Consider the following 25,008-nt stretch of genomic DNA (forward strand, 5'->3'; position numbering starts at 1 on the left):
CACACATGCTCACACACATTCGCTCTCACTCGCCCTTTTTGATAGCTGTATTTGAGCATTAAATCTTTCCCCTCACCCCCTAACCTCTTTGTTTAGATTCTCATTCTTAGCCAAAGGGACATATCACAAAGGGATCATCTTGCTCACAGCTTGGATCTTGTGCCTGGGTGTTAGTCAAAACAGTCAAGAAGATAGAAACATAATGGCAGATAAAGGCCAAATGGCCCATCCAGTCTGCCCATCCGCAGTAACCATTATCTCTTCCTCTCTCTAAGAGATCCCACTTGTCTGTCTTGCTACTGAGAGAAGCTGTGGCATGTTCTGCATCTGTTTGCTGGGGGGGATGGAGGGTGGGGAAAGAGGAGAAATCGAGGAATGGAAGGGGATGGGGAGAGAGGAGAGACTGGGGAAGAGAAGAGCGGTAGAGAAAACAATAAACCAGGAATCAGGTTGCTTTCCTGTTTGCAAGAGTACTCCGCCAGCCATGCCGGCACCATGGCCTCGTGCTCGCAACCTGTTTTGGTGGTGTAATTGAACTGGACTCTGATGGTTTCTGGGTGCCCAGAGCTTTTCCTTCATGGGCTGAAGCCGGTCCTCACTACCTCTGCCCTGATAGGACACCACAGCTGCCAATCCACCTACTGCAGTTCTCTCTTCTGTGTCTTGTCTGCAGGTGGCTGGATGGAAAAAGGAAGAGAAAAAGCAGCCAATGTTCGCTGAAGACCAGCATGTCAGGTAAATCCCTGCGCTGCTATCCCTCCCTGACAACTTCTGTGCTTTGCTTTTGAAGACTTGTTCATTTCATGTGCCCCACAGAAATAACTGCTTCAACTATTCTTTTATTAAGGCGTGCTAAGGCATCCATTATATTCTATGGGTGCCTTCGCATTTGTGCACGCTAATCTTTGGCACCCGCTAAATTGGTTAGCGCACCTTAATAAAAAAAAAACCCTAAGTGTCAAAGTTTTAGGCTGAAAATTTTCCTTGATTTGGGAGCCTAAGTTAATTGACTAGTGCTGGAAATCAGTGTGAGACATACAACTATTTTTCCCATTATAACTTCACACCTGTAGCCCTCTACTTTTAGGATCCTAAATGAAGTTATTTAGTGAAAATTAGCTCTTTGATAATTGATCAGTGGGTGCAGAAATCTAAGAGCTGAGATGCCTCCCTGAGGACCCTGAGTCTCGGGGGGCCTGTGGGTAGATGCTCCTGAACTTGTGGGTCCCCAGATTTGTAATCTTATCACCAGGACCTTAGGTTTTTGGTGACTAATTTTTTTAACTTCCCATTGATGGCTATTCAAATTTGGCTCTGGGTGTGAAGTAAAGATGACCTAGAAGTGACAGACTGCACTAACATTTTGAGCAGTTTGCTCATGGAAAGTAAAACAAATAAGCTAATTAGCATATGTTCACTCTATGAAAATTAGCACAGTGAGCTACTAACCAACCTGGTGTCAGGTCAAAAGTGCGCCGGGACAAAGGCGCGCCCAGACAATTTGACGCAGCGCGCGCCGCTCTAAATTACTGCTTTTAGCGCTCCGACGGGAGGGCGTGGGGGGGGGAACCCCCCCCACTTTACTTAATAGACATCGCGCCGCGTTGTGGGGGGTGGGGGGGTTGTAACCCCCCACATTTTACTGAAAACTTCACTTTTTCCCTGTTTTTAGGGAAAAAGTTCAGTTTACAGTAAAATGTGGAGGGTTACAAACCCCCATAATGCCGGCGCAATGTCTATTAAGTAAACTGGGGAGGTTCCCCAACAAAACCCCCCGTCGGAGCCCCTAAAAACTGTAATTTAGAGCGACACGGCGGTGCGCGCTGGGCTCAATTGTCGGCGTGCGCTTTTGTCTTTCGCGCCGTTGCCTATGATCATGTTACCCCACTGTTGATTAAATCCCATTGGCTTCCTATAAGCCATCGTATCACCTTTAAATTACTGTTTTTGGTGTTCAAAGCTTTAAACTTTAATGAACCCCAATTCATTAACAGATGGCTTATCCCATATAGTACAACACGATCACTTCGTTCATCTTCATTTAATCTTCTTACAGTGCCTTCTATTAAAATGATAGGAACTAGAAGACAAGACATGTTCTCAGTTATGGCCCCACATTCTTGGAATCTTTTACCACAATACATTAGAGAACTAAAAGACCTAACACTGTTTAAAAAAATGTTAAAAACCTTTCTCTTTAAAGATGCGTATGGATCTTAGGACAAAGAAAAATCGATTATCTTTAAACCGTTACCGAGTTTTCTATTTTTTTTAATTTTTTTAAAACAGCCATTATAACCTCCCTTTTTGTTTTTCCCTTTTATGTTTTTTCTTCTCTTCTATCAAAAATTGTAACTATTCCCCCTCTTAACCACACATGTCTTGTATGTCTTACCCACAAAATTATTTTAAACTTATGTCTACACTCAGTTTGTTAAGTGTGTTAAATTTTAACTAACAACAAATTTGTTTTTATGTCACCATTAATATTGTACTTGTTTCATTCATTAATACATGTTATTATTATTGTACATCGCCTAGCAATTTAAATAGGCGATTCATCAAGAATAAATAAACTTGAAACTTGAACTTGAACCTACCAACCTAGATTGTTGTATACCAAACCAGTGCTGTATCATAATTTATCTTAGCATACAGAGAATTTGGACCAAGATGTAAACAATTGCACTGAGCTTAGGTCAGTTCAATTGATCAACAACTATCTGCTCTTGACTTTTACTGTACACCTCCCCCAGTACAAACTGGGTCTTATCTTTTTACCATTCACCCCCAGTGCATGATGGCCTGTGCTTGCTAGAGCCTGTAGCTCACTGAAGTGCGACTATACAAGGAATCTTCAAAAAGTTTCAACACTTTTATTTTTTTAAACACTATTTATTAAATATCTCAAAAGCAAATTACATGAATACGGATGCGAATGCGTTTTTTTCACCTGTCAAAAGGCAGGGAAGGCAGGAGAGGGCAGCTGGAGCACCGGTGGGTGAAGAAAATCGCTCGCCGTCTGCTCCGACCGTCTCTTCCTGTAGTAAAGTCGGGCTACACCAATCAGGAGCTGCTTTGACAGGCAGCTCCTGATTGGTGTAGCCTGACTTTACTACAGGAAGAAGCGGTCGGAGCAGACCGCGAATGAGCGAGTCTGTGATTCGCAAACCACAATGTCGCGGGGGAACACTGTCCAACTGGGCTGCACGGAAAGCAGGTACTTTAGGCATTCCACATATACCTGTGTATTCAGCAGTATTGTGTTCAATTCTGGTTGCCGTATCTTAAAGATATAGTGGAATTAGAAAAGGTTCAAAGAAGAGCAACCAAGATGATAAAGGGGATGGAGCTCCTCTCATATGAGGAAAGACTAATGAGGTTAGGACTCTTCAGCTGGGAAAAGAGACAGCTGAGGGTAGGCATGATTTGAAATCTGCAAAATCCTGAGTGGTATTAGAACTGGTACAAGCAAATTGATTTTTTTATTCTGTCAAAAATTGCAAAGAATCGGAGACACCCGATGAAGTAAAAGGAAAATACTTTTAAAACTAGGAGAAAATATTTTTTTTACTCAGAGAATAGTGTGGAACATGGTAATAGTGGTTAACATAGCTAGGTTTGGACAAGTCCATAGTGTGCTGTTGAGATAGGCATAGGGGAAGCCAATGCTTACCCCTAAATTAGTAGCATTTATTAGATAAAGCAACAGCTAAAATCCAACATGTCAGTGTGTTTCAGCATTGCCTCTGCCTCAGGGGTCTGCTAATCCTGTAAATAAGAAAACAAACTTCTTTTTATCTTTTATGTTTAAATGATTTTTATTATTCCAGCAATAAGAAGCAAATACATTCAGGAAATAACATTTTCAACAATATAATCAGTTCCCCTCCCATCCCCACCCCATCCCCTTCTCTCCCCAAGAATCCATGGCCAGTCCAACAGTTGAGAGTGGGAATAAAATCTTAAAGATTCAAAAGTCTACTGCGAGCACGCGGTGTGAGGTCCTACCAGAAGTGCTCCCACACCTGACAAAATTTGCGACCCGGACCATGAGTCAAGTCTCACACCATGCGTCTCTCCAGTGTTGCGTGCACTATCATTAGGGATCTCCATTGTGCATATGACGGGGGATCACGGGAGAGCCAGTTGGTGAGGATGGCTTTTTTTCCCATCAAAAGGCTCTGGAGATAAATGCTGACATTCCCCTGGGTTTGGGCGAGGCTATATTATAAAATCCAAATAACGCCCTCAGTTGCGGAAGCCATCGCCTTCCCCAAAGCGATGTGGTATATAGGCCAAGATGTCTCCAAAACTGTTGGATTGCGGGGCAGGCCCAAAACATGTGACTCAAAGATGCGTGAGCCTGATTGCATTTCGGGCAAGAATGCGACGCAGTAATCCCCATCCGGGCTGCACGTTCCGGTGGAATGTAAAGTCTAAGAACAATTTTCAATTGCATTTCCCAGTGAGTAATATTGGGTGACACCTTCTGAATGTTCTTCAGGACCCGTTGTAACTGTTGAGCAGTCAACTGGCAATGCAAGTCCTCAGCCCACGCTGTTGCTAATATATCCAGATTTGTACTTGGTTGGCAATCCCGGATCCCCACAATATGAAATCGTAGAGGAATCCTCTTTTGGGCTGAAAGGCTGAAGAGTTCCGAAAGCGCCTCCCTGCAGACTTCAGTAAGGGCAGCCACTGGGAGGGACTGAACATAGTGACGGATCAGGTAATAGGCGAAGAGATCATTAGCCTGTAGGTCAAAAAGTTTGTTGCAGCTCGGCAAATGTGACTAGGCTCCCCTCCTCCGAAAACAGGTGAAAAAGATATTGTAGACCTTGTGCTTGCCACCTAAGAAAGGTGGCATTTTGCATGCCCGGCTGGAAAACTCCATTGCCCAGTATAGGCAAATATAAAGACACCCTAGAAGACAATTTGGCTGTTTTACAGACCCATCTCCATGTCCTTCTGGCCGGCGTAAAAATGGGGTAATGAGACACCAAAGGACGCATCCTCGGATCCACCACATGTAGAAAATAGCTCACATGGAATGGAGCCAGCAAAGATAACTCCAGTGGTGTAGCAGAAAAATCAGATGTTCCTCTAAACCAATCATTAATATGTCTCATCTGACAAGCCATAGCATACCAACGTACATTTAATAAACCATAGCCCCTCCTATCCCTGGGCAGACACATCCGTAGCAAGGGCATACGTGGTCGCTTACCACCCCATAGAAAACGCTGTAGCTCTTTCGTTAAACGAATGTTATGGGCATGGGACAGCAGCAGAGGTAAAACCTGAAAGCGATATAACCATTTGGGAAAGAGCACCATATTAAAAAGGGCTACCCGGCCCTTTTTATCTTTTAATAAAATAATATAATCAGTAGCGTGGAATATTGTTACTATTTCGGGTTTTACCAGGTACTTATGACCTGGACTGGCCACTGTGGAAACAGGATACTGGGCTAAATGGACCATTGGTCTGACCCAGTATGGCTATTCTTATGTTCTTACAACTAGTGCCCTCAAACATAGGCAGCGGAATGCTGTCCTGTTTGGGGGGAGCCCAGGCCCCAATGAAATTGTGCAGCATCTCTTCCGACTAGTGCTGCCCAATTTCCGATTCAAATCGATTCACCAATTCACTTCCGGTGAATCGATTTGTTAAAAAAAAAAATTGGCCTGGCCGATTCAATGACCGACCCTCCTCCCCATGCCTTCAGATTGCAAGGGGGCTTTTCTCCTTCTTTCAGTGTCACTGGTTTTTTGATTACATTTTTTTAAACGTACCCTCCCACTGCTAGTTAGGCCTCTGCCTAGACCAGGAACAGACTCTTGTTCACCGCCACCGGCCCGGAGTAACCGAAACAGGTGATTTCTGTGTGCACCTTGCAGCCATCCGTGCCGCCGTCACCATGGCCTCTCGCTCCGGCCTCTGCTGTGGCCCAGATGTCGTGCTCTGTCCTGCTAAGAGCCTAAGATGCGTCAGGATGAAACGCCACCAGAATTTCAGCAACAGTTCAGCGCTGCCTCCTTTTACTAAACCGCGCTAGTGTTTTTTAGCGCTGGGAGCCGCGCTGAATGCCCCACACTGCTCCCGATGCTCATAGGAACTCTATGAGCGTCACGAGTAGCGCAGAGCATTCAGTGCGGCTCCCAGCGCTAAAACCTGCTAGCGCAGTTTAGTAAAAGGGGAAAGAATTTGCTTCTTTTTCTTCCTGTGCTAAATACAAGAGCAAGTCAAAACCCTCAGCAAATGAACAAAAGAGACCCACAGCGGTATTCCGGAAAGACCTAATAAGTGCCGTGAAAATTCCAGATTCTCAGCAAGAATGGGAGAAGGGGGTTCAAGTCCCAGCCAGTCCAGATATAATCCTGCAACCTTCTCTCCGGGTGATTGCTGAAAAAGTTAAGGAAGTACTGTATTCTCGACTCATAAAGTACCTTCATTGCTCCAGTCCAGAGCCTGCAGAATATGGGTAGATCAACATTTTGGAAAGGGCAGAGAACACATGTTGGTATGATTTAGATGATGTGGATATGTTTGGGTTACAAGAACTCAGTGATGAGCTTGTAAAAATGGGATGTGGGGCAGTGGGTGAAAATATGATGAAGACCATTGAGGTGTTGGAGCGGCAGTGCTATGAGACTATGAACCATGCTATAGAGACTGAGAAAGGGCTAGGTATAGAGTATGATGAAGATGTGATCTGTGATGTAAGGAAGGAACAAACATGATTTGAATAATAACCAAACAACAAAAGGTAGAAAAAATCATTTTATTTTCTGTTTTGTGATTTCAATATGTCAGATTTGAAACGTGTAATCTGCCAGAGCTGATGTTAGACCATGAACGTGAGTTAGGATTTAACACTGAGAGGAAAAATCTTTTTTGTTTGTTTATTTTGTTACATCATTGCGCCAGTGTGGGTAGGAGAGGGCAAAGGGGGTGAAGAGGCTATAAAATAAAGCCACCAGGATGTTTTTAAAAAAAAAAAAAAAAAACCCAATTGGGCAGGAAAATCGAATCGAAAAATCGATTCAATAGGCTGAATCAAATCGAAATTTTTTTTCCTGAATCGGGCAGCACTACTTCTGACTCACCCATCCACCTCCTCCTGGTTCTGCAGCTTTAAATCATCGAGCAGCCGCCACGCAGCATCAAGGAGCAGGACTGCCCCTGGAAGTAGAATGAAGGGTTCCGTGACAGGCCTGCTCCTTGACGCTGTGCGGCGGCTGCCTGAAAATTTAAGGTAAAACGCAGAGGGATGGAAGGGTGGGCGGGCACCAAATTTCTGGGGAGGCCATTGCTCCTATGCCCCCCCCCCCTGTTCTGACGCCTATGCCCTCAAAAATATGTATGGGCAATTTGAAACCATCTAAATTAAACATGGGCAAATTGTATGCTGTTCATCCCATTGGATATTGGTCTCACTGTGTTCAAGATTGTCCCTGATTCTACAAGGGGAAATAATGAACAGAAGTGTGAGGTGATAGGTGGGCACCACGTAGGAATTTTGCCCATATTTTGAGGAAGTAAGATAGGTGGTAAGTGACGGTAGCTGCTCTGTTACTGATTTGATAAATAAGGGCTGGAGTAGATCGGGGTAAGTGATGGTAACAGTTTTGTAATTAGATGTGGTGGATGGGAAAGGGAAAGTGGTGAATGATGGCAGCTGCTCTGTAACTGGGCGTAAGTAATGGTAGCAGCTTTGTAATTAGATATGGGGGACGGGAGATGACAGATAGTTCAGCGATTAGTGGCTGCTTTGAAACTGGATATAGTGAATGGAGAAAGCAATTGTGGGCGTAGTTGGGGGGGGGGGCACCAGCACCTCTCTGTCCCTCCCTCACGCTACACTCGTGCCCTCCTTTTTAAAATCTTCACCAGTGCGAGCAACTACTGTAGCCTGTTGCTCGCACAGACCTGGCTCCCTTTGAAATCACTTCCGGGTTGCGGGGTCAGGAAGTGATGTTGGGGAAAGGCAGGATGAGCAAAAAGCAGAGAAGGTGCTCACACTGGAGAAGATTTAGAGGTACGGGGGTCGGAAGGGATGGTGCAAGTATGGGGCATGGAAGGTGCGGGGGATAGCGCAGAAGGAGCAGCGGGGGGGGCACCCTCACCCCGAGCACCTCCCACCCCTGCTACACCACTGGCTCTAATGTGTGTTTTGACACTAAGGCATATTAAATGCAATCTTGAGGTCTTTTCTTTGTTTTAATAACATCTTTTCATTGGTGTTCACTTGGTAGTATTCATTTAGTGAAACTAAAATGATAAGATAGATACCGTGTTTCCTCAAAAATAAGACCTACCCCGAAAATAAGCCCTAGCATGATTTTCGGGGTAGGTCTTAATATAAACCGTACCCCCAAAAATAAGCCCTAGTCGCTGGCAGCAGCGCTTCCCGCCACACAGCCAAACCCCCGCTGACACTTCCATCTCTCCCTCCCATTAGAACGCCGCCGACCACAAGACCAATATACATTGCAAATGGCAGCATCAGCAAAAATCTAATCAGGCTGCTTCACGGCCTTCTCTTCTCCCTCCCGGCCATTCCTCTGCCGCATCACTGTTGGTGTCATCAACAACGCGGCACACGGAACACCTGGGAGGGAGAAGAGAAGGCTGAGAAGCAGCATGTTTAGATTTTTGCCAAAGCTGCCGTTTGCAAGGTATATTGGTCTCACGGTCGGTGGCGTTCTAAAGGGAGAGAGAGATGGAAGTATCAGTGGGTTTTAGGCTGTGCAAGGGGGGATAGAAAGATGCTGTATGTGGGTGTGATGGGAGGAAGGGAGGGAGGGAAGGCACAAGGGGATGGGTGAGAGTGGAGGAAAGATGCTGCACATGGAGGGGAGGGGGAAGAAAGGAAAGAGGACGAATTGGGGTGGAGGAAAGGAAGGGAGAAATGATAATTGTACATGAAAAAAGAAGACCTACCCCGAAAATAAGACCTAGTGCATTTTTGGGGCCCCAAATTAATATAAGACAGTGTCTTATTTTCGGGGAAACATGGTTTTCATTTAGTGAAACTACTGACGGCTTTCAGCTTCTCAGATGCGCACAAGTCCCAGTGGTATGACAAGCCCATGTACCATGGGTGGGGTTACAGGTGTATTCAAGCAACAAATACAAACAGACAGATAAAAATATGATCCACATACCAATATAGCCTCATAGATGTCATTCAATTATTGAAAAAAAACCTCAATCTTTAAAGTCCAAACCCTTCCGGGGGAAATGGAGGAAAAAGCCCCAAATCCCAGTCTGCTTTCAGAACTAATCTTGCATGCAGACTTAAAGGAGAAACAACCTCAAGTCTAAATTAAAAGACACCTTCGAGTAGTAGCTACTCTTTTAAAGACACTTTTAAAGAGCACCTGTCCTTCTATGGACAATTCTACATCCGTTCTCTTGGACTTTCCCCCACCTCTTGTTTTTTCCCTCAGTGTCTCCTTTCTCTATAATTTTGTAGTTCGACCCCTCTTTCCCTTTTGTTCAAGTTTGTCCGTTTTGGTTAATTATTCCCCTATTTTACTAACTTTATTGTTTTTATTGACTTATGTACACCGCCTAGAAGCCTGATTAGGCGGTATAATAAATTTTAAAATAAACTTGAAACTCATTGGCTGAAAAAAAACCTCCTTTCATCCAACAATGCATAAATTATTTAAACCTGATTCACTTTCAAATGTGTTCACAATGCTTACTTATCATCAAAAGTGCTTATAATCTTTGTTACTTATTGTGACAAAATTCTTCCACGTTATCAGCTCCACTTTACTCCCATTGATCGCCACTCAGTCTATCGCACTCTATTTGGTCCACTGACGATGGCAAGCCAGCGGTTCGCTCAATGCTGCATCAGGGATTAGGACCCAAAGTTCTACAAATGAAGTTGAAAAAACAGCCCATAAGCACTCTGTACTCTTAATGTAGTGCTGTACCAATATTCCCCATAAGGGTAGAGACGCACTTACTGCTCACAATAGCGGCAAAAATGGCCGCGGGCCAAACTGGCTTCATTTTGAACCAACAAGGTGGCGTCATTGCTATCATCACTTCAGATTTAAATGCCCGGTATCTTTAAAACTGAGCACTGCTGCTAGACAAATAACCAAAATTCAAATCTTCTAATATTGAACACATCCAGACCAAAAATACGATTACTGAAAAATGTGCACATGACAGCCTTGCCAGAAAAACCTTTTTCTTGTTAATTCCATTTGGATCTACAAGTAGCTTGATGTGTATTCCCCTAGGCAGTTCAGTAAGGACCTCTTTCAGTACATAAAATGGTCTTTTATGTGGGAGAAGACAGACAAAAATTGACCTCACTAGCAACATAGGAACATAACATAGTAAATATCAGCCGATAAAGACCTGCAGTCCATCTGTCTGCTCAACAAGGTGGCCAGAGTTATATCTGCACTCTGCACAGGTACCACTTCTTCAAGATTAAACACTGGTGTACTTAATTTCTATCTCTCCCTGTCAGTTCTGGGGCAGAGACCATAGAAGTCTGTCTAGCACCGGTCCCACTTTCCAACTCCTGGAGTTCCCATCAGAGCCCACTCCCATCTTGATTCTTTTCTGCCTTTGCCATTTATGGGCCATAGAAGTCTGCCCAGCATTAGGCTTACTTCCCAACCTCTGCATCTGCTGTCAAAGCTCACTTCAGCTATGAGATCCACTTATGAACAAAGTGGAACAGGTAGACGTGAATTGCTTGTTTACTCTTTCTAAAAATACTAGAACTAGAGAGAGTGCAATAAAGCTACTTAGTAGATTTAATTTAAAACAAGCTGGAGAAAATATTTTTTCGCTCGACACATGGTAAACTCTGGAATTCTTTGCTAGTGAATATGGTGAAAGTTGTTAGCTTAGCAGGGTTAAAAAAAAAAAAAGGTTTGGATAATTTCCTAAAACAAAAGTCCATAAGCTATTATTAAGGTGGACTTGGGAAAATTCACTCCTTATTCCTAGGTAAGCAATGTAAAATTTGTTTTATTCTTTGGGATTTTGCTAAGTACTTGTGATCTGGGTTGGAAACAGGATACTATGCTTGATGGACCTTCATTATGTCCCAATATGGCAACTCTTATGCTCTTATGTTAAGTTTTAATTGGGTTTTATCATTTTACTATATAAGGATCCTCTGTTTTTATCCCACACATCCTGGAATTCTGTCAGTCAAAATCTAAACATTAGAATTCCACTGAAGCTCTGGGTACTAGGCTGATCTGTTTAGAACTCTTGGGAGTGGACCTCATAAATAGTCTCTCTCACCCCCTTTTCCTCCATTAGTAGTCTTTTTAATTGTAAAAAATAGTGCGGGCGGGCCAGTGATTGAAAGCTGCCAATGAGCATGAGGGAGGGGGTTTAGATATGCGGGAAGATGGGTGCAAGCTTCACCTCTCATTGGAATACAGAGTTAGTCTTAGGTTTTGGAAAAAGAAAAGCTAGGTGACCAGTTGGTTTGACAAGATACAAAGGCAGCTCCCAATTTTGCTAAATTTTTAATGATCTGAGGCATTGTGGATGCAGTACGTTTATGTTTATTAGGGAAGGGGTAAAACACGGACCTCACGGATCTAAACCCGTACAGCCTTAAAAATCTGAGGTCCGTGTCGGTCCATGTCCGTGGCGCTTGTAGTTTCTGTCGCTGACAGACCTTGATGAGATTTTAGCGCTGACGGATCCGTCTCAGCATAGGGAGGGAAAAGTGTTAGGATCCGTCAGCGCTAAAATCTCTTCGAGGTCTGTCAGAGCCAGAGACTCGTGCTGGAGTTTGGAGACTTCTTTTCCATAACGCACGTCCAAAACCTATGTCCCCGCTCTCTTGGCTTCTGCTCTGACACTCCAGCACTAGTCTCTGGCTCTGACAGACCTCGAAGAGATTTTAGCGCTGACGGATCCTAACACTTTTCCCTCCCTATGCTGAGACGGATCCGTCAGCGCTAAAATCTCATCAAGGTCTGTCAGCGACAGAAACTACAAGCGCCACGGACACGGACCGCCACGGACCTCAGATTTTTAAGGCCGTACGGGTTTAGATCCGCAAGGTCCGTGAGGTCCGCGTTTTACCCTTTCCCTGTTTATTAAGAGTTTTGATAACCTGTTATTCTCTGTGCAAAGGTCAAAGTTGCTTGCATTTACATTTTTTAAATACCCTGACTATTCTGTGTGCAAATTTTGAACAAAATCTGAAACATAATGGTGGGGACCATTAGACCACTTGGCATGGAATGACCCACTTAGGTTTTATCAACCCACCTGTTCCAAGATTTTTTGCCCAGAGTGCATGAGTTACCCCCCTCTGGACCAGGCTCGGTACTGCTCACACTTTAAATCCGATGCTTCTTCAAAATGATTCTGCGCTGCATATAAGCCAGTTAACCAAAACTGGAAAAACTGGTTGTTGTAGCTACTGTCGCTATTTTGAGACAGGCAGCATGAAAGACTTTGCCACTTAGAGGCATGTGGTCATCTTCAAGGTAGAACACAGCAATCAGTGGCTGCACACCCAGCTCCATGTGGGGGAGGGAAAGCAGGAAGAAAATAGGAGAGGGCTGCAAAAAGAGCTCTGAAGCCACTTGTTAAACCTTTGTAGCTCTGCTTTTTTTAACCTGAACACATTGATCTTCATTCTAGGAGAAGTTACAAGTCTGGGGGTAGGCATTGGCCAGGATTAGCAGGGGCTTAGCTGAGAACCTCAGGCGACCCCTCTATGAGTCTAGCTCCACCTTTGGGTTCAGCATAGCATTCTGTTGAACACAGATTACTCCTGAAACATTGCTTTCTTTCCTGCTGGAAACTGTTCGTGCAGAGAGAAAAAAAGCTTGGGTCTCCGCCCGTACAGTTTGTTCTTCAGCTGAATTAAATCCTAAACAGTGCTGGCCTAGTGCCAGCCGTTGAGCTGCCTCTCACCACTGCAGAGGCACCGCTAAAAGAAGGGCAGGTTGAATACTAGCTAAAGGCCGCTGGCCCCACTGACTTCAGAAACATTGCCTTTAACTTCACTGAGCTCACAGGCTGTGTGTCATCACGGAACAGGAACTCTCGTGTCCATGTGTGTGTGCATTAAGGCAGTAGCTGCACAGTTACCAGTCTAACCCTGTCTCATGAAGAAGGTTAGCCTCAGACCATCTAGCTCCGGTAGCTTCTTCCCCACCAAGCCAGGCTTAACCATTAGGCAGTGCCTAGGGCAGCAAAGAGCTACAGCCCAGAAAGCACGTATTTTATATGATTTTTGTGTGATGATCATGATTTGAGTTTAATTTGGGGGGGTGGGTGGGGGGGAATCTGCAAGTCAGGGGCTTGAATAGTAATTGAGAAGACTGAAGGTTTGGCTCTGTGCCCCATTGCATTCTGGCTCTTGCAGTTTGTTCTGAAGCGGAGGACAGAGTGTGTAATAACACAGGCCTTGCTGTGCTGGATATGGTCAGTTCACTGGCCGAAATCACAGTAATGCTGACAAGAGCAGGCTAGTGAGTCTTCCTGTCCATTAAATCCTGTGTGGGCGATGTGTCTGCCCCTTCCCTCAGTTTGGGACCCTCCAAAATTGAAGTAATGTCTGCCACTTTGGCTGGCGGGGGATCCCCAGATCCTGCCAGCGGAAGCCCTACCGTGCATAGCTAGGGAGGCCTGGCAGTTAGCGGCGCTTTTTCTGGGCTGCTAACATGCTGCCTGCCCCCACCCAAGCACATGCTTGATTTTTTGTGAAACAGAGCATGTGCCTCGGTGTGTGAAAACTGAGCATGTGTGTGGGGTGGACCTCCCTCACACATGCTCAGTTTCACATTACCAAAAAGAAAAAGGAACCGCAGAGTCAAAAATTGAAACATCATCTGGGAACTATCTTCAGACCTCAGAATGCCGTGTGGTACGTTAACACACACAAGCAGACATCTTCACAGGTCCTTTGTTTATTTATTTTTTATTTTTATCTTCAGGGACTTGGGTATGTTCCAGCATATTTTCAACTGTATGAAAGAAACGCGGACATACTCTTGAAACGTTCAATCTGGAAGCGTTGGTTAGACAGAAAATCTAACCGACGCTTCCGGATTGAACATTTCAAGAGTATGTCTGCGTTTCTTTCATACAGTTGAAAATATGCTGGAATATATCCCTGTCCCTGAAGAAAGCTTTTGAAACGCATCAGAAGGGGTGAATTATTGTAATGACAGATCAACCAATAGCAACAGAAAAGATAAGTAAATTGTAATTAAAAAAATTAAACAATAAGATGGGAATCTACATAACAGTAAGCTATTGATAACTCTAAGACACATAAAAAGAAAAAGAAAAAACCAAAGGACCTGTAAAGATGTCTGCTTGTGTGTGTGAAGCTACTGCATGGCATTCTGAGGTCTGAAGATAGTTCCCAGAGGATAAGTTTCAATTTTTGAATCTGCGGTTCCTTTTTCACTTCAGCGATTTGAATAGTGTTGAAATTATCATGCCAACATTTAATCAGTAGCCACTGAATATTTGACAGTTTCACATTAGCCTGGGAAAAATACCACTTAACTGACAGACTTCTGCTGGCGGGGCTTAGGCACCCTGTCAGCTCAGGTAGGTGGTATCAGGGCAGAGTGGCAGAGACAGGGCAAAAGTTTATCTCCTCTCCCTCCCCCCAACATACACACTTTGGGCTGTAGACCTCCCAAAATCCAAAGCCTGACTATACCCCTTCTGCAGATTGACTACAATTCACTATCCCTGGTTACCTTACTGACAAGAGCAGTATAATTCTTCTTCCTGTCCATGAAATCCTATGTGACTATTGCTTACCAGTCCAAGCTGCTTCCCTGCATTCTGACCTCCCCCCGATCAGGGTGAGCCTGCCTAAACTAATCTGCTTGTTTGGAGATGAATGCATCCCTGGCTGGTGGGAAGCCCATGTTATCTGAGGATAAATTCTCTGTTTTCAAGAACTCATGAACATCCCTAGAGACTCTCTCCCTTCTGTGCAAGTGGTGTGATTTTAGTGAGCCACAACACCGATGGGGATGAGCACTCCTCTTGGTCTCAACAGGACCACATAGGCTCTGAATGTGCTGGGAGGGAGTTTGTAAATGCCGGATGGAAGGCCCTTTGATGTGGGGCATTGGTAGTGGGTACAAGTACTGGTGAATTTCCTCCACAGTAGAGAATGACACGGGGACAAATTTTTTTTCCCGTCCCTGCAAGTTTTGTCGTAGTCGCTGCCCCTGCCTCATTCTTGTAAGCTCTGCCTTAACCACACAAGCCTCGAACACTCATGATTTTAAAATGTTTAAGGCTTGTGCAGATGAGGACAGAGCTTCCAGGAATGGGACAGGGACAGGAAAAGAACTCGCAGGGATGGGAAAATGAAGTCCCATGGGAATGGTGAAAAAATTGTCCCTGTGTCATTCTCTACTCCATAGCTCTAAGATGTGGTTGACTTCAATTTCATTAACACTTTCATCTAGCTGTCGGCAGCCTGGTCCTTGAGTCTGAACTATGATCAATCCCTTGTTCAGTCATTTGATCTTACCTTTCACTCTTCCTCTGCTTTTCTTCACCCTCTCTCTACATCTTCATCTCTCCTAACTTATGTGTTGTTCCTCTGTGAAGGGAGCAAGCAATAATCATTGATTCACATTGTCTGCCCTTCTCTTGATAAGGATTTAATTGCTGGGTTAGGCACTTATAGGCTGAAATTCATTCTCTAAATCATCTGCCAGGTCTCCTTTTTAATAATAATAATAAACTTTATTTTTCGCCATACCATGAGTTCTAAGCGGTTTACATCAAAGAAAAGTTGGGCAATCAGCGAATCATATAAATACAACACATAGACATATGATAAATACAATGTTAAAACAGTTGAGATAAATTTATCAAACAAGTAGGTTTTTAATGCTTTTCTAAAAGCAAGATAAGATTGATCTTGAGGAATTGGAGTACCCCACCAGGTATTCATTTTACTAGCAAGAGAGAAGCCACTCTGAGCTGTTTTCAGATTGAAAGGGGGCTGAGGTTGGTGGTGAGCCCTGGCAAAGAGAATGGCGGGGGGGGGGGGGGCAAGGAGGGTATCAAGTTCTCAGGACTGCTCCCTGTGAGGATCTTAAAATGAGCTAAAATAACACCACTAGACATACACAGCACTGTACATCAAAACACAGAAGAACTCACAATCTAGTCAAGACAGAGAAACTGGACAAGAAGGTGCATCAAACACGGTGCTCAGGTGGGGAAATTACAGAGGGAATGATAAGTGGGTTGAAGTTTGGAATTGAAAGCATCTTCAAAGAAGTGAGTTTTGAGCTCTGCCCGTACAGTTTGTTCTTCAGCTGAATTAAATCCTAAACAGTGCTGGCCTAGTTTGTTCCAGGCATATGGTGCAGCAGGGTAGAAGAGATAAGAATATAAGAATAGCCTTACTGGGTCAGACCAATGGTCCATGAATCCCAGTAGCCCGTTCTCACGGTGGCCAATCTAGGTCACTAGTACCTGGCCAAAACCCAAGGAGTAGCAATATTCCATGCTACCGATCCAGGGCAAGCAGTGGCTTCCCCAATGTCTCTCTCAATAACAGATATGGACTTTCCCTCCAGGAATTTATCCAACCCTTTCTTAAAACCAGCTACGCTATCCTGTAGAAGAGAAGAGTACAGATAAGAGAGACTTATCCAGGGTGGAGTGCTCGGAAGGGAGTGTGAGGAGAATTGAGAGATACTGAGGAGCTGCAGAGCGAATACACTTGTATGTCAGTAAGAGGAGTTTGAACTGTAGCAGAAACTTTCAAACTTAAGGACAGCCTCTGTTAGATGATTGGTTAACACGGGATGATGTCATACTGGTCACAGAAGGTATATATTGGTGAACAACGAAGTATAGTTCGGGATTCTTTGCTAGGAATACCAGATTTTGGCCTCTGTAAAGACCCCCCCCCCCAATGACGCAAATAATCTTTTGATAATTGTTATGGAAATTAATAAACCCAATAATTTCCTCCACAGTAGAGAATGACACGGGGACAAATTTTTTTTTGACACGGGGACAAGTTTTGTCGTAGTCGCTGCCCCTGCCTCATTCTTGTAAGCTCTGCCTTAACCACACAAGCCTCGAACACTTATGATTTTAAAATTTTTAAGGCTTGTGCAGATGAGGACAGAGCTTCCAGGAATGGGACAGGGACAGGAAGCTTCATTGTTCCCACCTCCTTCTGAGGCAGCTTTGGTCTGTTCAGAGGGGGATTCAGCTTGAGAGCCCTTGGAAGATGAGGAGCTTCCCTCTGAGGAGGGAGATAACCCTAAAATATTGTCTTTTTTGTCATGAGTTCCTTCATTTCTGATGCACTGGCTGTAGACCTTGTCAAGCTGAGATCTGATTTTGTGCTTTACTGAGGCAAGGGTGCCTCTACAGCCAGTTCTATCTTTTCTTCCGGTGTTGGCTTTCCACTTTAATCAATTGGTGGAGCTTCCCTGCTTTCAAAGAGAAGATTTTGGGGTCCAGTTCGAGAACCTACACCTCTTTGATGTGTGTTGATCTCTTGCCAGATATTTGGAGGTCACCAATTGTTTGATCTTTGGGGCAGTCAGAAATGTGGTTGCTCGGTCTCAAAACCCATGATTGCAAGGTATTTGAAAGAAGCTGTTGGTTTGGCATATTTGCTCTCTCAGGGAAACAACCTCCAGCCCAATTGCGGGCCCATTCAACTAGGTACATGGTGTTGTCATGGACTAAATTGGCTCTGTTGTCTACAGCGGAGATTTGCAAGGCAGCCACCTGGTTGTCTATTCATTCCTTTGTCAGACATTACTGGGTGGATGTGAGGGCATGTTTGGATGCTAGTTTCAAGTTTATTAAAATTTGATATACCGCTTATAATATTTCTAAGCGGTGTACATATATTTAAAAAGGCTAAAAATATAAAATTGCTCGGGTAATCACAATGACACAGACATACATGTACGAAGGGGAAGGTTGGAAGAAATACAATATTCTATAGGAAAGAAAGACAATGAAAGGAAAACACAGAAGGGGGGGGGTGAGGGATTAGTGGTCCTGTTAATAAATACAGAGGTTTTGCGAGTGGTAGCTCCAGATGTCCTCCCTCAATAGGGTCTGCTTTTGAACATCCCACTGGTCTGGAATAGTGGGAAGGATGCTATGGAAGAAGAAATTAGGTTTTACCTGATAATTTTTTTTCCCATTAGTCCTTCACACTATTCCAGAAGCCCTCCCTCTTTCTGTACAGGGTGTGGGTTTTTTTTTTTTGTGGGGGGGGTTTTGCTGGATAGCCATTGACTTTTACATTCTTTGCTTGTCGGCCTTTGGGCAGGTGAGGTGGTACAGCCCTTGCCGAGTCTGTCTTCACTTAAAAAAGGGAAACAAATAAGGAGATTAAGTAATCAACACTACTACTACTATTTATCTTTTCTATAACGCTGAAAAGCATACACAGCATTGTACAGTCAACATTCAATAGACAGTCCCTGCTCAAAAGAGCTTACAATCTAATTGGATAGACAGGACATAAAGGGGTTGGGGGGTTTCTTGGCAGAGATAATAATAGGATGGGCATAAGCCATTTTATAAAGAAAATAATCTGTAATCGATTACTCCATTTTTTTGATTAAGTCAGGATTATGCAAGAGGGCAGAATTGAGTCCCCAGGATCTTGCAGGGATATCTGGACTCGCTATAGAAAAGATTAGTTTAACTCCTTCATGATCAGAGAGAGGGCATGCTATAATTTTAACATTTTACACTGTTATTTATTTAATTAAATATTTATATCCAACAACTCTAAGCGGGTAATAGCATTATATACATAATAAAATAGAATTGAAACAAACATACAACCAAATACTACAAACAAACAGCAAAACATATCAGCATAAAAACAAAACCTAAACCCACGATCCTATAAAGTAAACTATACATAACAACCCCACAGAAACCCCCATAAAAAAGGCAATCGTAAACCTCTTCCCCAACAGCTTGCCTCACTTAACAAAACAACATTTGAATAAGGCTGTTTTCAAACCTTTTCTAAACTGTAACAAAGTAGAAACTTGTCGTAGTTCCAAAGGAAGAGCATTCCAACATACTGAACCCTGCACAGATAACATTGTTTTGCGACTCACCGATAACTTCACAAAATTCAGGGATGGTACCGTCAAACACATCCTGTCCATAGATCGCAATGCACATGATGGTTGATAAAACTGCAAAGCAGATGGACAATTGTCCTGCAACAGCCTAAAAAGTATGCATAAAACCTTTGATTCGATCTGAGCGCCAAGTTACATAGGCAAAATTGCTGTACTAATGTACAGCTGTAAGTATGGCAGAGGCAGCAAGAGGTTTGGACAAGTTCCTTGTGGCCAGGGTCTTTCCTTGGTTCACTGTGATTGTCAATGAAAATACTGAAGGGGCTGTGGTCAGGTAGGACTTATATAAGGCAGCTCTGCTTTGTGAGTTCTATCTCCACCTGCTGGTTGATGGACAAGACTATCCTGCTGGTCAGGAATAGTGTGGAGGACTAATAGAAAGAAAATTATCAGGTAAGACCTAATTTCTCTTTCTTTTTGCTCCAAATGAACATACGAATAGCCTTACTGGTTTATCTAGCCCAGTATTCCATCTTCATAATGGCCAATCCATGTCACAAGTACCTGGCAAAACCCCAAATAGTAGCAACATTGCATGCTACCGATCCAGGGCAAGCAGTGGCTTCCCCCATGTCTCAATTTTTCCTCCAGGAACTTGTCCAAACCTTTTTTTAAAACCAGCTACACTAACTGCTCTTACCACATCCTCTGGCATTGCGTTCCAGTGCTTAACTATTCTCTGAATGAAAAAATGTTTCCTCCTATTGGTTTTAAAACTAATTTCCCTGTAACGTCACACTGCCATCTTCCAAAATGACAGTGCTTGACCCATGAAAAAGGTGAAAGGTTAGCTCTTCACCCAGGCCTGTAATGGAAGAAGTAACTAACTTGCTAGCCACACATACAAGGTGTGACACTTGGCTGCACATACTATAGAAAGACATGTCTATCCACTCCTATCTTAGATGAGATAATTTTCAAGTACCATTCTGACATCATGTGTAACTCTTCAAATTAGTTCCTTATTTTCTAACCTCTGGTTTAGTGTCTCTCAAACTGTGTGCACAGCACAACGTTGTGCCCCAAAGAGATTCCGGGTGTGCCATGAGAGATTCCAGAATTGTGCTTTATTTTTTAAAATTCCCTTCATAAGTCTACACTAGAATAGATGACATGTACATCGTGTACGCAAGAGTCTATCAATGTCATGAGCACCTGATACAACCGCCCAGACAAGCAAGTAATTTTATTTTTTTAAGCAGTAATTATCCTAACTTGAACAACAGAGCAATCAAGGCTTTGTTACCATTTGGATCTTCTTTTATTTGAGAACTTGGATTTTCAGCCCTGACAAATTAAATCGAGAAAAAGAGAACGACTGCAGATGGTGGATGATGAGATGCGTGTTTGCTTGTCGACTATCGAGCCGCGTTTTGGTTAATTTGCACTCAAAAACAAGCACAACCATCACATAGATTAGCAATTCTAATCTGTCGACTTGTTGTTACAATTACCCATACATAGCTTAAAGAACTTTAAATAAATAACTCTAAAATTTATTTTTTTGTTGGTTTTGCAATTTTGTAATTTCAATTATATTGTGCCACGAAAAACATTAGCTCCAATTCGTATGCTAGAGCTAAAAAAGTTGAGAGACGCTGCTCTGTCTCTTCTATCTTTACACTCCTCCTGTGCTTACACCCTATGCTATCTAGGGAAGGGGTAAAACGCGGACCTCACAGACCTGACGGACCTCGCAGATCTAAACCCGTACGGCCTTAAAAATCTGAGATCCGTGTCGGTCCGTGTCCCTGCCGCTTGTACTTTCTGTCGCTGACAGATCTTGATTGAGATTTGAGCGCTGACGGATCCGTCTCAGCATAGGGAGGGAAAAGTGTTAGGATCCGTCAGCGCTAAAAATCTCTTCGAGGTCTGTCAGAGCCAGAGACTAGTGCTGGAGTTTGGAGACTTCTTTTCCCCGCTCTCTTGGCTTCCGCTCTGCCGCTCCAGCACTAGTCTCTGGCTCTGACAGACCTCGAAGAGATTTTTAAAGTACAAGCGGCAGGGACACGGACCGACACGGACCTCAGATTTTTAAGGCCGTACGGGTTTAGATCCGCGAGGTCCGTGAGGTCCGCGTTTTACCCCTTCCCTGCTATCTATTAAAATGGTTTATTGCATATTGTGTTGACATTTTAATGTCTGTAAATCCTCTAAAAACCTGATGTTTGCCAATACACTAAATACAAAAAATAAAATAGGCAAAAAATGTGTATGTATGTGTATATATATATATACTGTATATATAATAAGGGAATATACCCTGTGGGCGTCATTTTAGTAACTAATTGAAAACTTGGATGTTAACTCTTCGACTGCAAGCGCAAGAAGTGTTTCAGCTAAGAAGTCGCTTGAAAAAGTGAGAATCTGTTTCTGTCCCTGAAGACGGAACGAACCGGGGCTCTGTCGAACAGTAACTTTGATTCACAGCGGGTTCAGATAAGCTTCACTTTTTCCACTATTTGAATGGTTTTGTTTTTTGATCACCATTTATGCCTTTATTCAATAAGGGTGACACATGGATAGTCTGTGCATTATTGATTGTATGAACCTATCTCAAATATAACCAAAGAGCACTTTGTGCAAACTTTATATGCACTATTGAGACTGTGTTATCTGTTGTTTATATATACACATTTAAAAAAAAAAAAAAGCCTAGAGACATTATGATGTACAGAGCAAACTCGTTTAGGCATAAGTACTATTAGTGCCATTTTTGAGATACCATCTCGGGTAACACTGCCTAAGTTATTGAAAGCAGTGCCCCAGTACTGAAGTCTCTTTAATTAAATCATATATATTGTGTGGTGGCTCATACAGGTGTATTATTGTGGAGTTGGGAGGTCGGCCCATAGGATATATTCCCTTATTATATACTGACATTTAATGTAACATACTGTGGCCATATTTTGTATTGCAATCTGAAGATTTTATTTTACTGTTGTTGTCTATGGCTTATGTCTGACTTATTCCTGCTGTACACCGCCTTGAGTGAACGCTTTCAAAAAGGTGGTAAATAAATCCTAATAAGTACACAACACATCCTGGAACACACTGTGGGTATCAGTCTGCTAAATAAGGAAACTCTTATATGTAGCTTCCACTCAGATAGCCAAATAAGGGAAATGTCCTTATTTGGTAGGCTTGACTCTACTGGGTGACTCCCAGATTGAACTGCACAGAGCCAGGGAAGAGGGTGGGTCGGAGGCAAGGGTGGATGGGCATCGCTCCTGCAAGGTACATGGGGGAAGGCTGGGGGAACTCTCAGGGGTGGGGTATTCATTGGACTATAAGAGATAGGTGGAGGAGGGGGGCAGAGGGGTTAAGATCTACTACCAGAGATTTTTGGGGTGTCGGAGGGGGTTGGGAGCTACTAGACAACCAGAGATTTTATGAGTAGTGTTGAGGGAATGGGAGGCAACTGGCAGGTGGGGAGGGGGAATCAGGATCTGGAGGGACCTTTCTGGAGTGGGAGATTGTGGACTTTTTTGAGGCAGTGGATATGACCACTTGTGCTGTAGTGGGATTTTTTAATATCTCCTTTCCTGCCTGCTCATGAGCCAATCTCTACACACATCTTGATAGGAAGGGAGACATTTCTTCAGCAGCAAATACACTTTTTAACGCAGCGGTAAGTTGCATACAAATGGTTTACTACATCAGAAAGTAAAACCTTTGCACCTATGTTTGCATTAGATGCTGTGCAGTAAGCCATCATTGCTTGGGTCTAATGCAGGGGTGTCCAACCTTTTGGCTTCCCTGGGCCGCATTGGCTGAAAAAAATGTTTCTGGGGACGCACAAACGCGCAAATGCTGCAGCAAGACAGAGGAGGGAGCCGGCAAGACGGTAAACACCCGGGGGGCAGCAGAGGGAAACACTGCATCGACCGGGGCCGCACAAAATACTTCACGGGGCCACATGTGGCCCTCGGGCCACAGGTTGGACACCCCTGGTCTAATGCAAGCTTTCTGCATCAGCCTCTGAGTCAACTCCATGGACAAAATTAGTAGGACTGGCTTTAATTTAAAAGACATTTTGGCCTCTAGAGTGGGGGCAAAAGGTTCAAGATACTTCTTTTGGACATATTTGGGTCAGATTCCTGGGGAGGTAGTAGCAGTTGTTTCCTCAAAGATGGTGGGCGCAAGAGTCATTTACATAAAAGCTTGAGAATAGCCTTACTGGGTCGGACCAGTGGTCTAGCTAGCCAATCCAGGGCACAAGTACCTGGCAAAAAATCCTTTTATATTCATTAACACTTTGGTTTGCTTCTTTCCAGGGTATATCCCTAGCTACCTTGAAAAAGATGAACCATGTGTTGTGTGCAGTGACAAAGCAACTGGCTACCATTACCGCTGCATCACCTGTGAGGGGTGTAAGGTAAGATGGGGAAGGGAAAAGACAATCCATGGACTGAGATGAGCAACAAACCTCAGCTCTGGGGGTCTGGCCAGCCTGTTACTGATGGTGAGCCATATGAAGGCAGAGAGGATAAGAGCAATAGAGTATAAAGGCCTCATCTCTCAATTCCACAGCTATGGAGTCTAGGGGATGGATCAGGAGGCAGCGACTGGCGTGATAAAATGCACTTGGTGTGCACAGATTTTTCTATTTCCTCCCACATTTTGATCAGTAGTAGGATGAGGAGAAAACTGGAGGTGCCTCGGACCACATCTTTCTAGTTCTTTGCAGCCCAGGACCTGATTATTTATTAATTCATGCAATTTTCTATACCTTTCTCACAGGGGAGCTCAGAACAGTTTACATTAATTTATTCAGGCACTCAAGCATTTTTCCCTGTCTGTCCCAGCAGGCTCACAATCTGTCTAATGTACCTGGGGCAATGGGGGGCCTGCCCAAGGTCACAAGGAGCTGTGTGGGCCTCACATGGTGCTGAGGCTGTAGCTTTAACCACTGTGAATGTTCAAACCCTGTCAGATTCTGGGCAGCAAAGAAAGAGGATGACAAAGCCTCAATCACCTCCATTGCAGTTGACCAACATGGAGCACAGGGAGACTTGGTGGAAGAGCAAAAGGGTGATAGCTAATAGGAGAAGGGAGTAGAAAATGAAATTTGTCAGGGAGGAAGGTAAAGGATCCATATGGTGGCGAGGGAAGTAGTCCTCACCCCATATCCACATCTTGGGAAAGAAGATCTACGCACCCCAAGACCAAACCTCAACACCTACCTAAATCACTCATCTACCCTAAAACATCTCACAACCATCAAACAGAAATCACCACACTAACATGTGCCTACCAAAACATCAGAGCCTTAGGCCCAAAAATAGAACATATTAAAAACTGGATAAAAAATGAGAACCTAGACTGCCTCTTCCTTACAGAAACCTGGCTAACATCAGACACTGTTCCTAGAATAACAGAAGTCTGCCCTCAGGGATACAAAATAACAGTGTCTTGCAGAGAGAAAAAAAGAGGAAGAGGGCTTGCAATCATTTTCAAAGATTCACTAACCCTAAACATTCTCGAAAAAACATCCACCCCACACACGGACCTTCTAGCATGCCAACTCTCAAGCATCACACTAAAGAACACACTAAATTGCATGCTCTGCTACATACCGCCGGGAAACTGGTCCACAGTAAGACCTGAATTTGAAAACTTCATATATCAAAACACTCACAGCAGCACACAACCTTATCCTAGGAGATATAAACCTACATCTTGAAGATCAAACATCCAAACCAGCTGATTACCTTCTATCATTCCTCGACACCTTATCCTTCCGAATCTTAAATCCACAATCCACCCATGAGAAAGGACACCAACTTGACATTGCAGCCTTCATGACCCATCAACCATCCACTTCAGAAATTCAAACTTCTAA

At 43.7% G+C, this 25,008-nt stretch overlaps 1 protein-coding gene across 3 annotated transcripts in view; it reads left to right on the top strand.

Annotated features, from left to right (window-relative positions):
* THRA (thyroid hormone receptor alpha) overlaps positions 1–25,008 on the top strand; it is a 268,232-nt gene that overhangs the window by 186,946 nt on the left and 56,278 nt on the right. For all 3 annotated transcript variants that reach the window (XM_033917906.1, XM_033917907.1, XM_033917908.1), the window contains 2 exons: positions 674–735; positions 23,441–23,541. In XM_033917906.1, coding sequence (XP_033773797.1) covers positions 674–735; positions 23,441–23,541 — 163 coding nt within the window. The remainder of the gene's footprint in view (positions 1–673; positions 736–23,440; positions 23,542–25,008) is intronic.

This window comes from Geotrypetes seraphini, chromosome 13 (assembly GCF_902459505.1).
Source record: "Geotrypetes seraphini chromosome 13, aGeoSer1.1, whole genome shotgun sequence".
Lineage (NCBI taxonomy): Eukaryota > Metazoa > Chordata > Amphibia > Gymnophiona > Dermophiidae > Geotrypetes > Geotrypetes seraphini.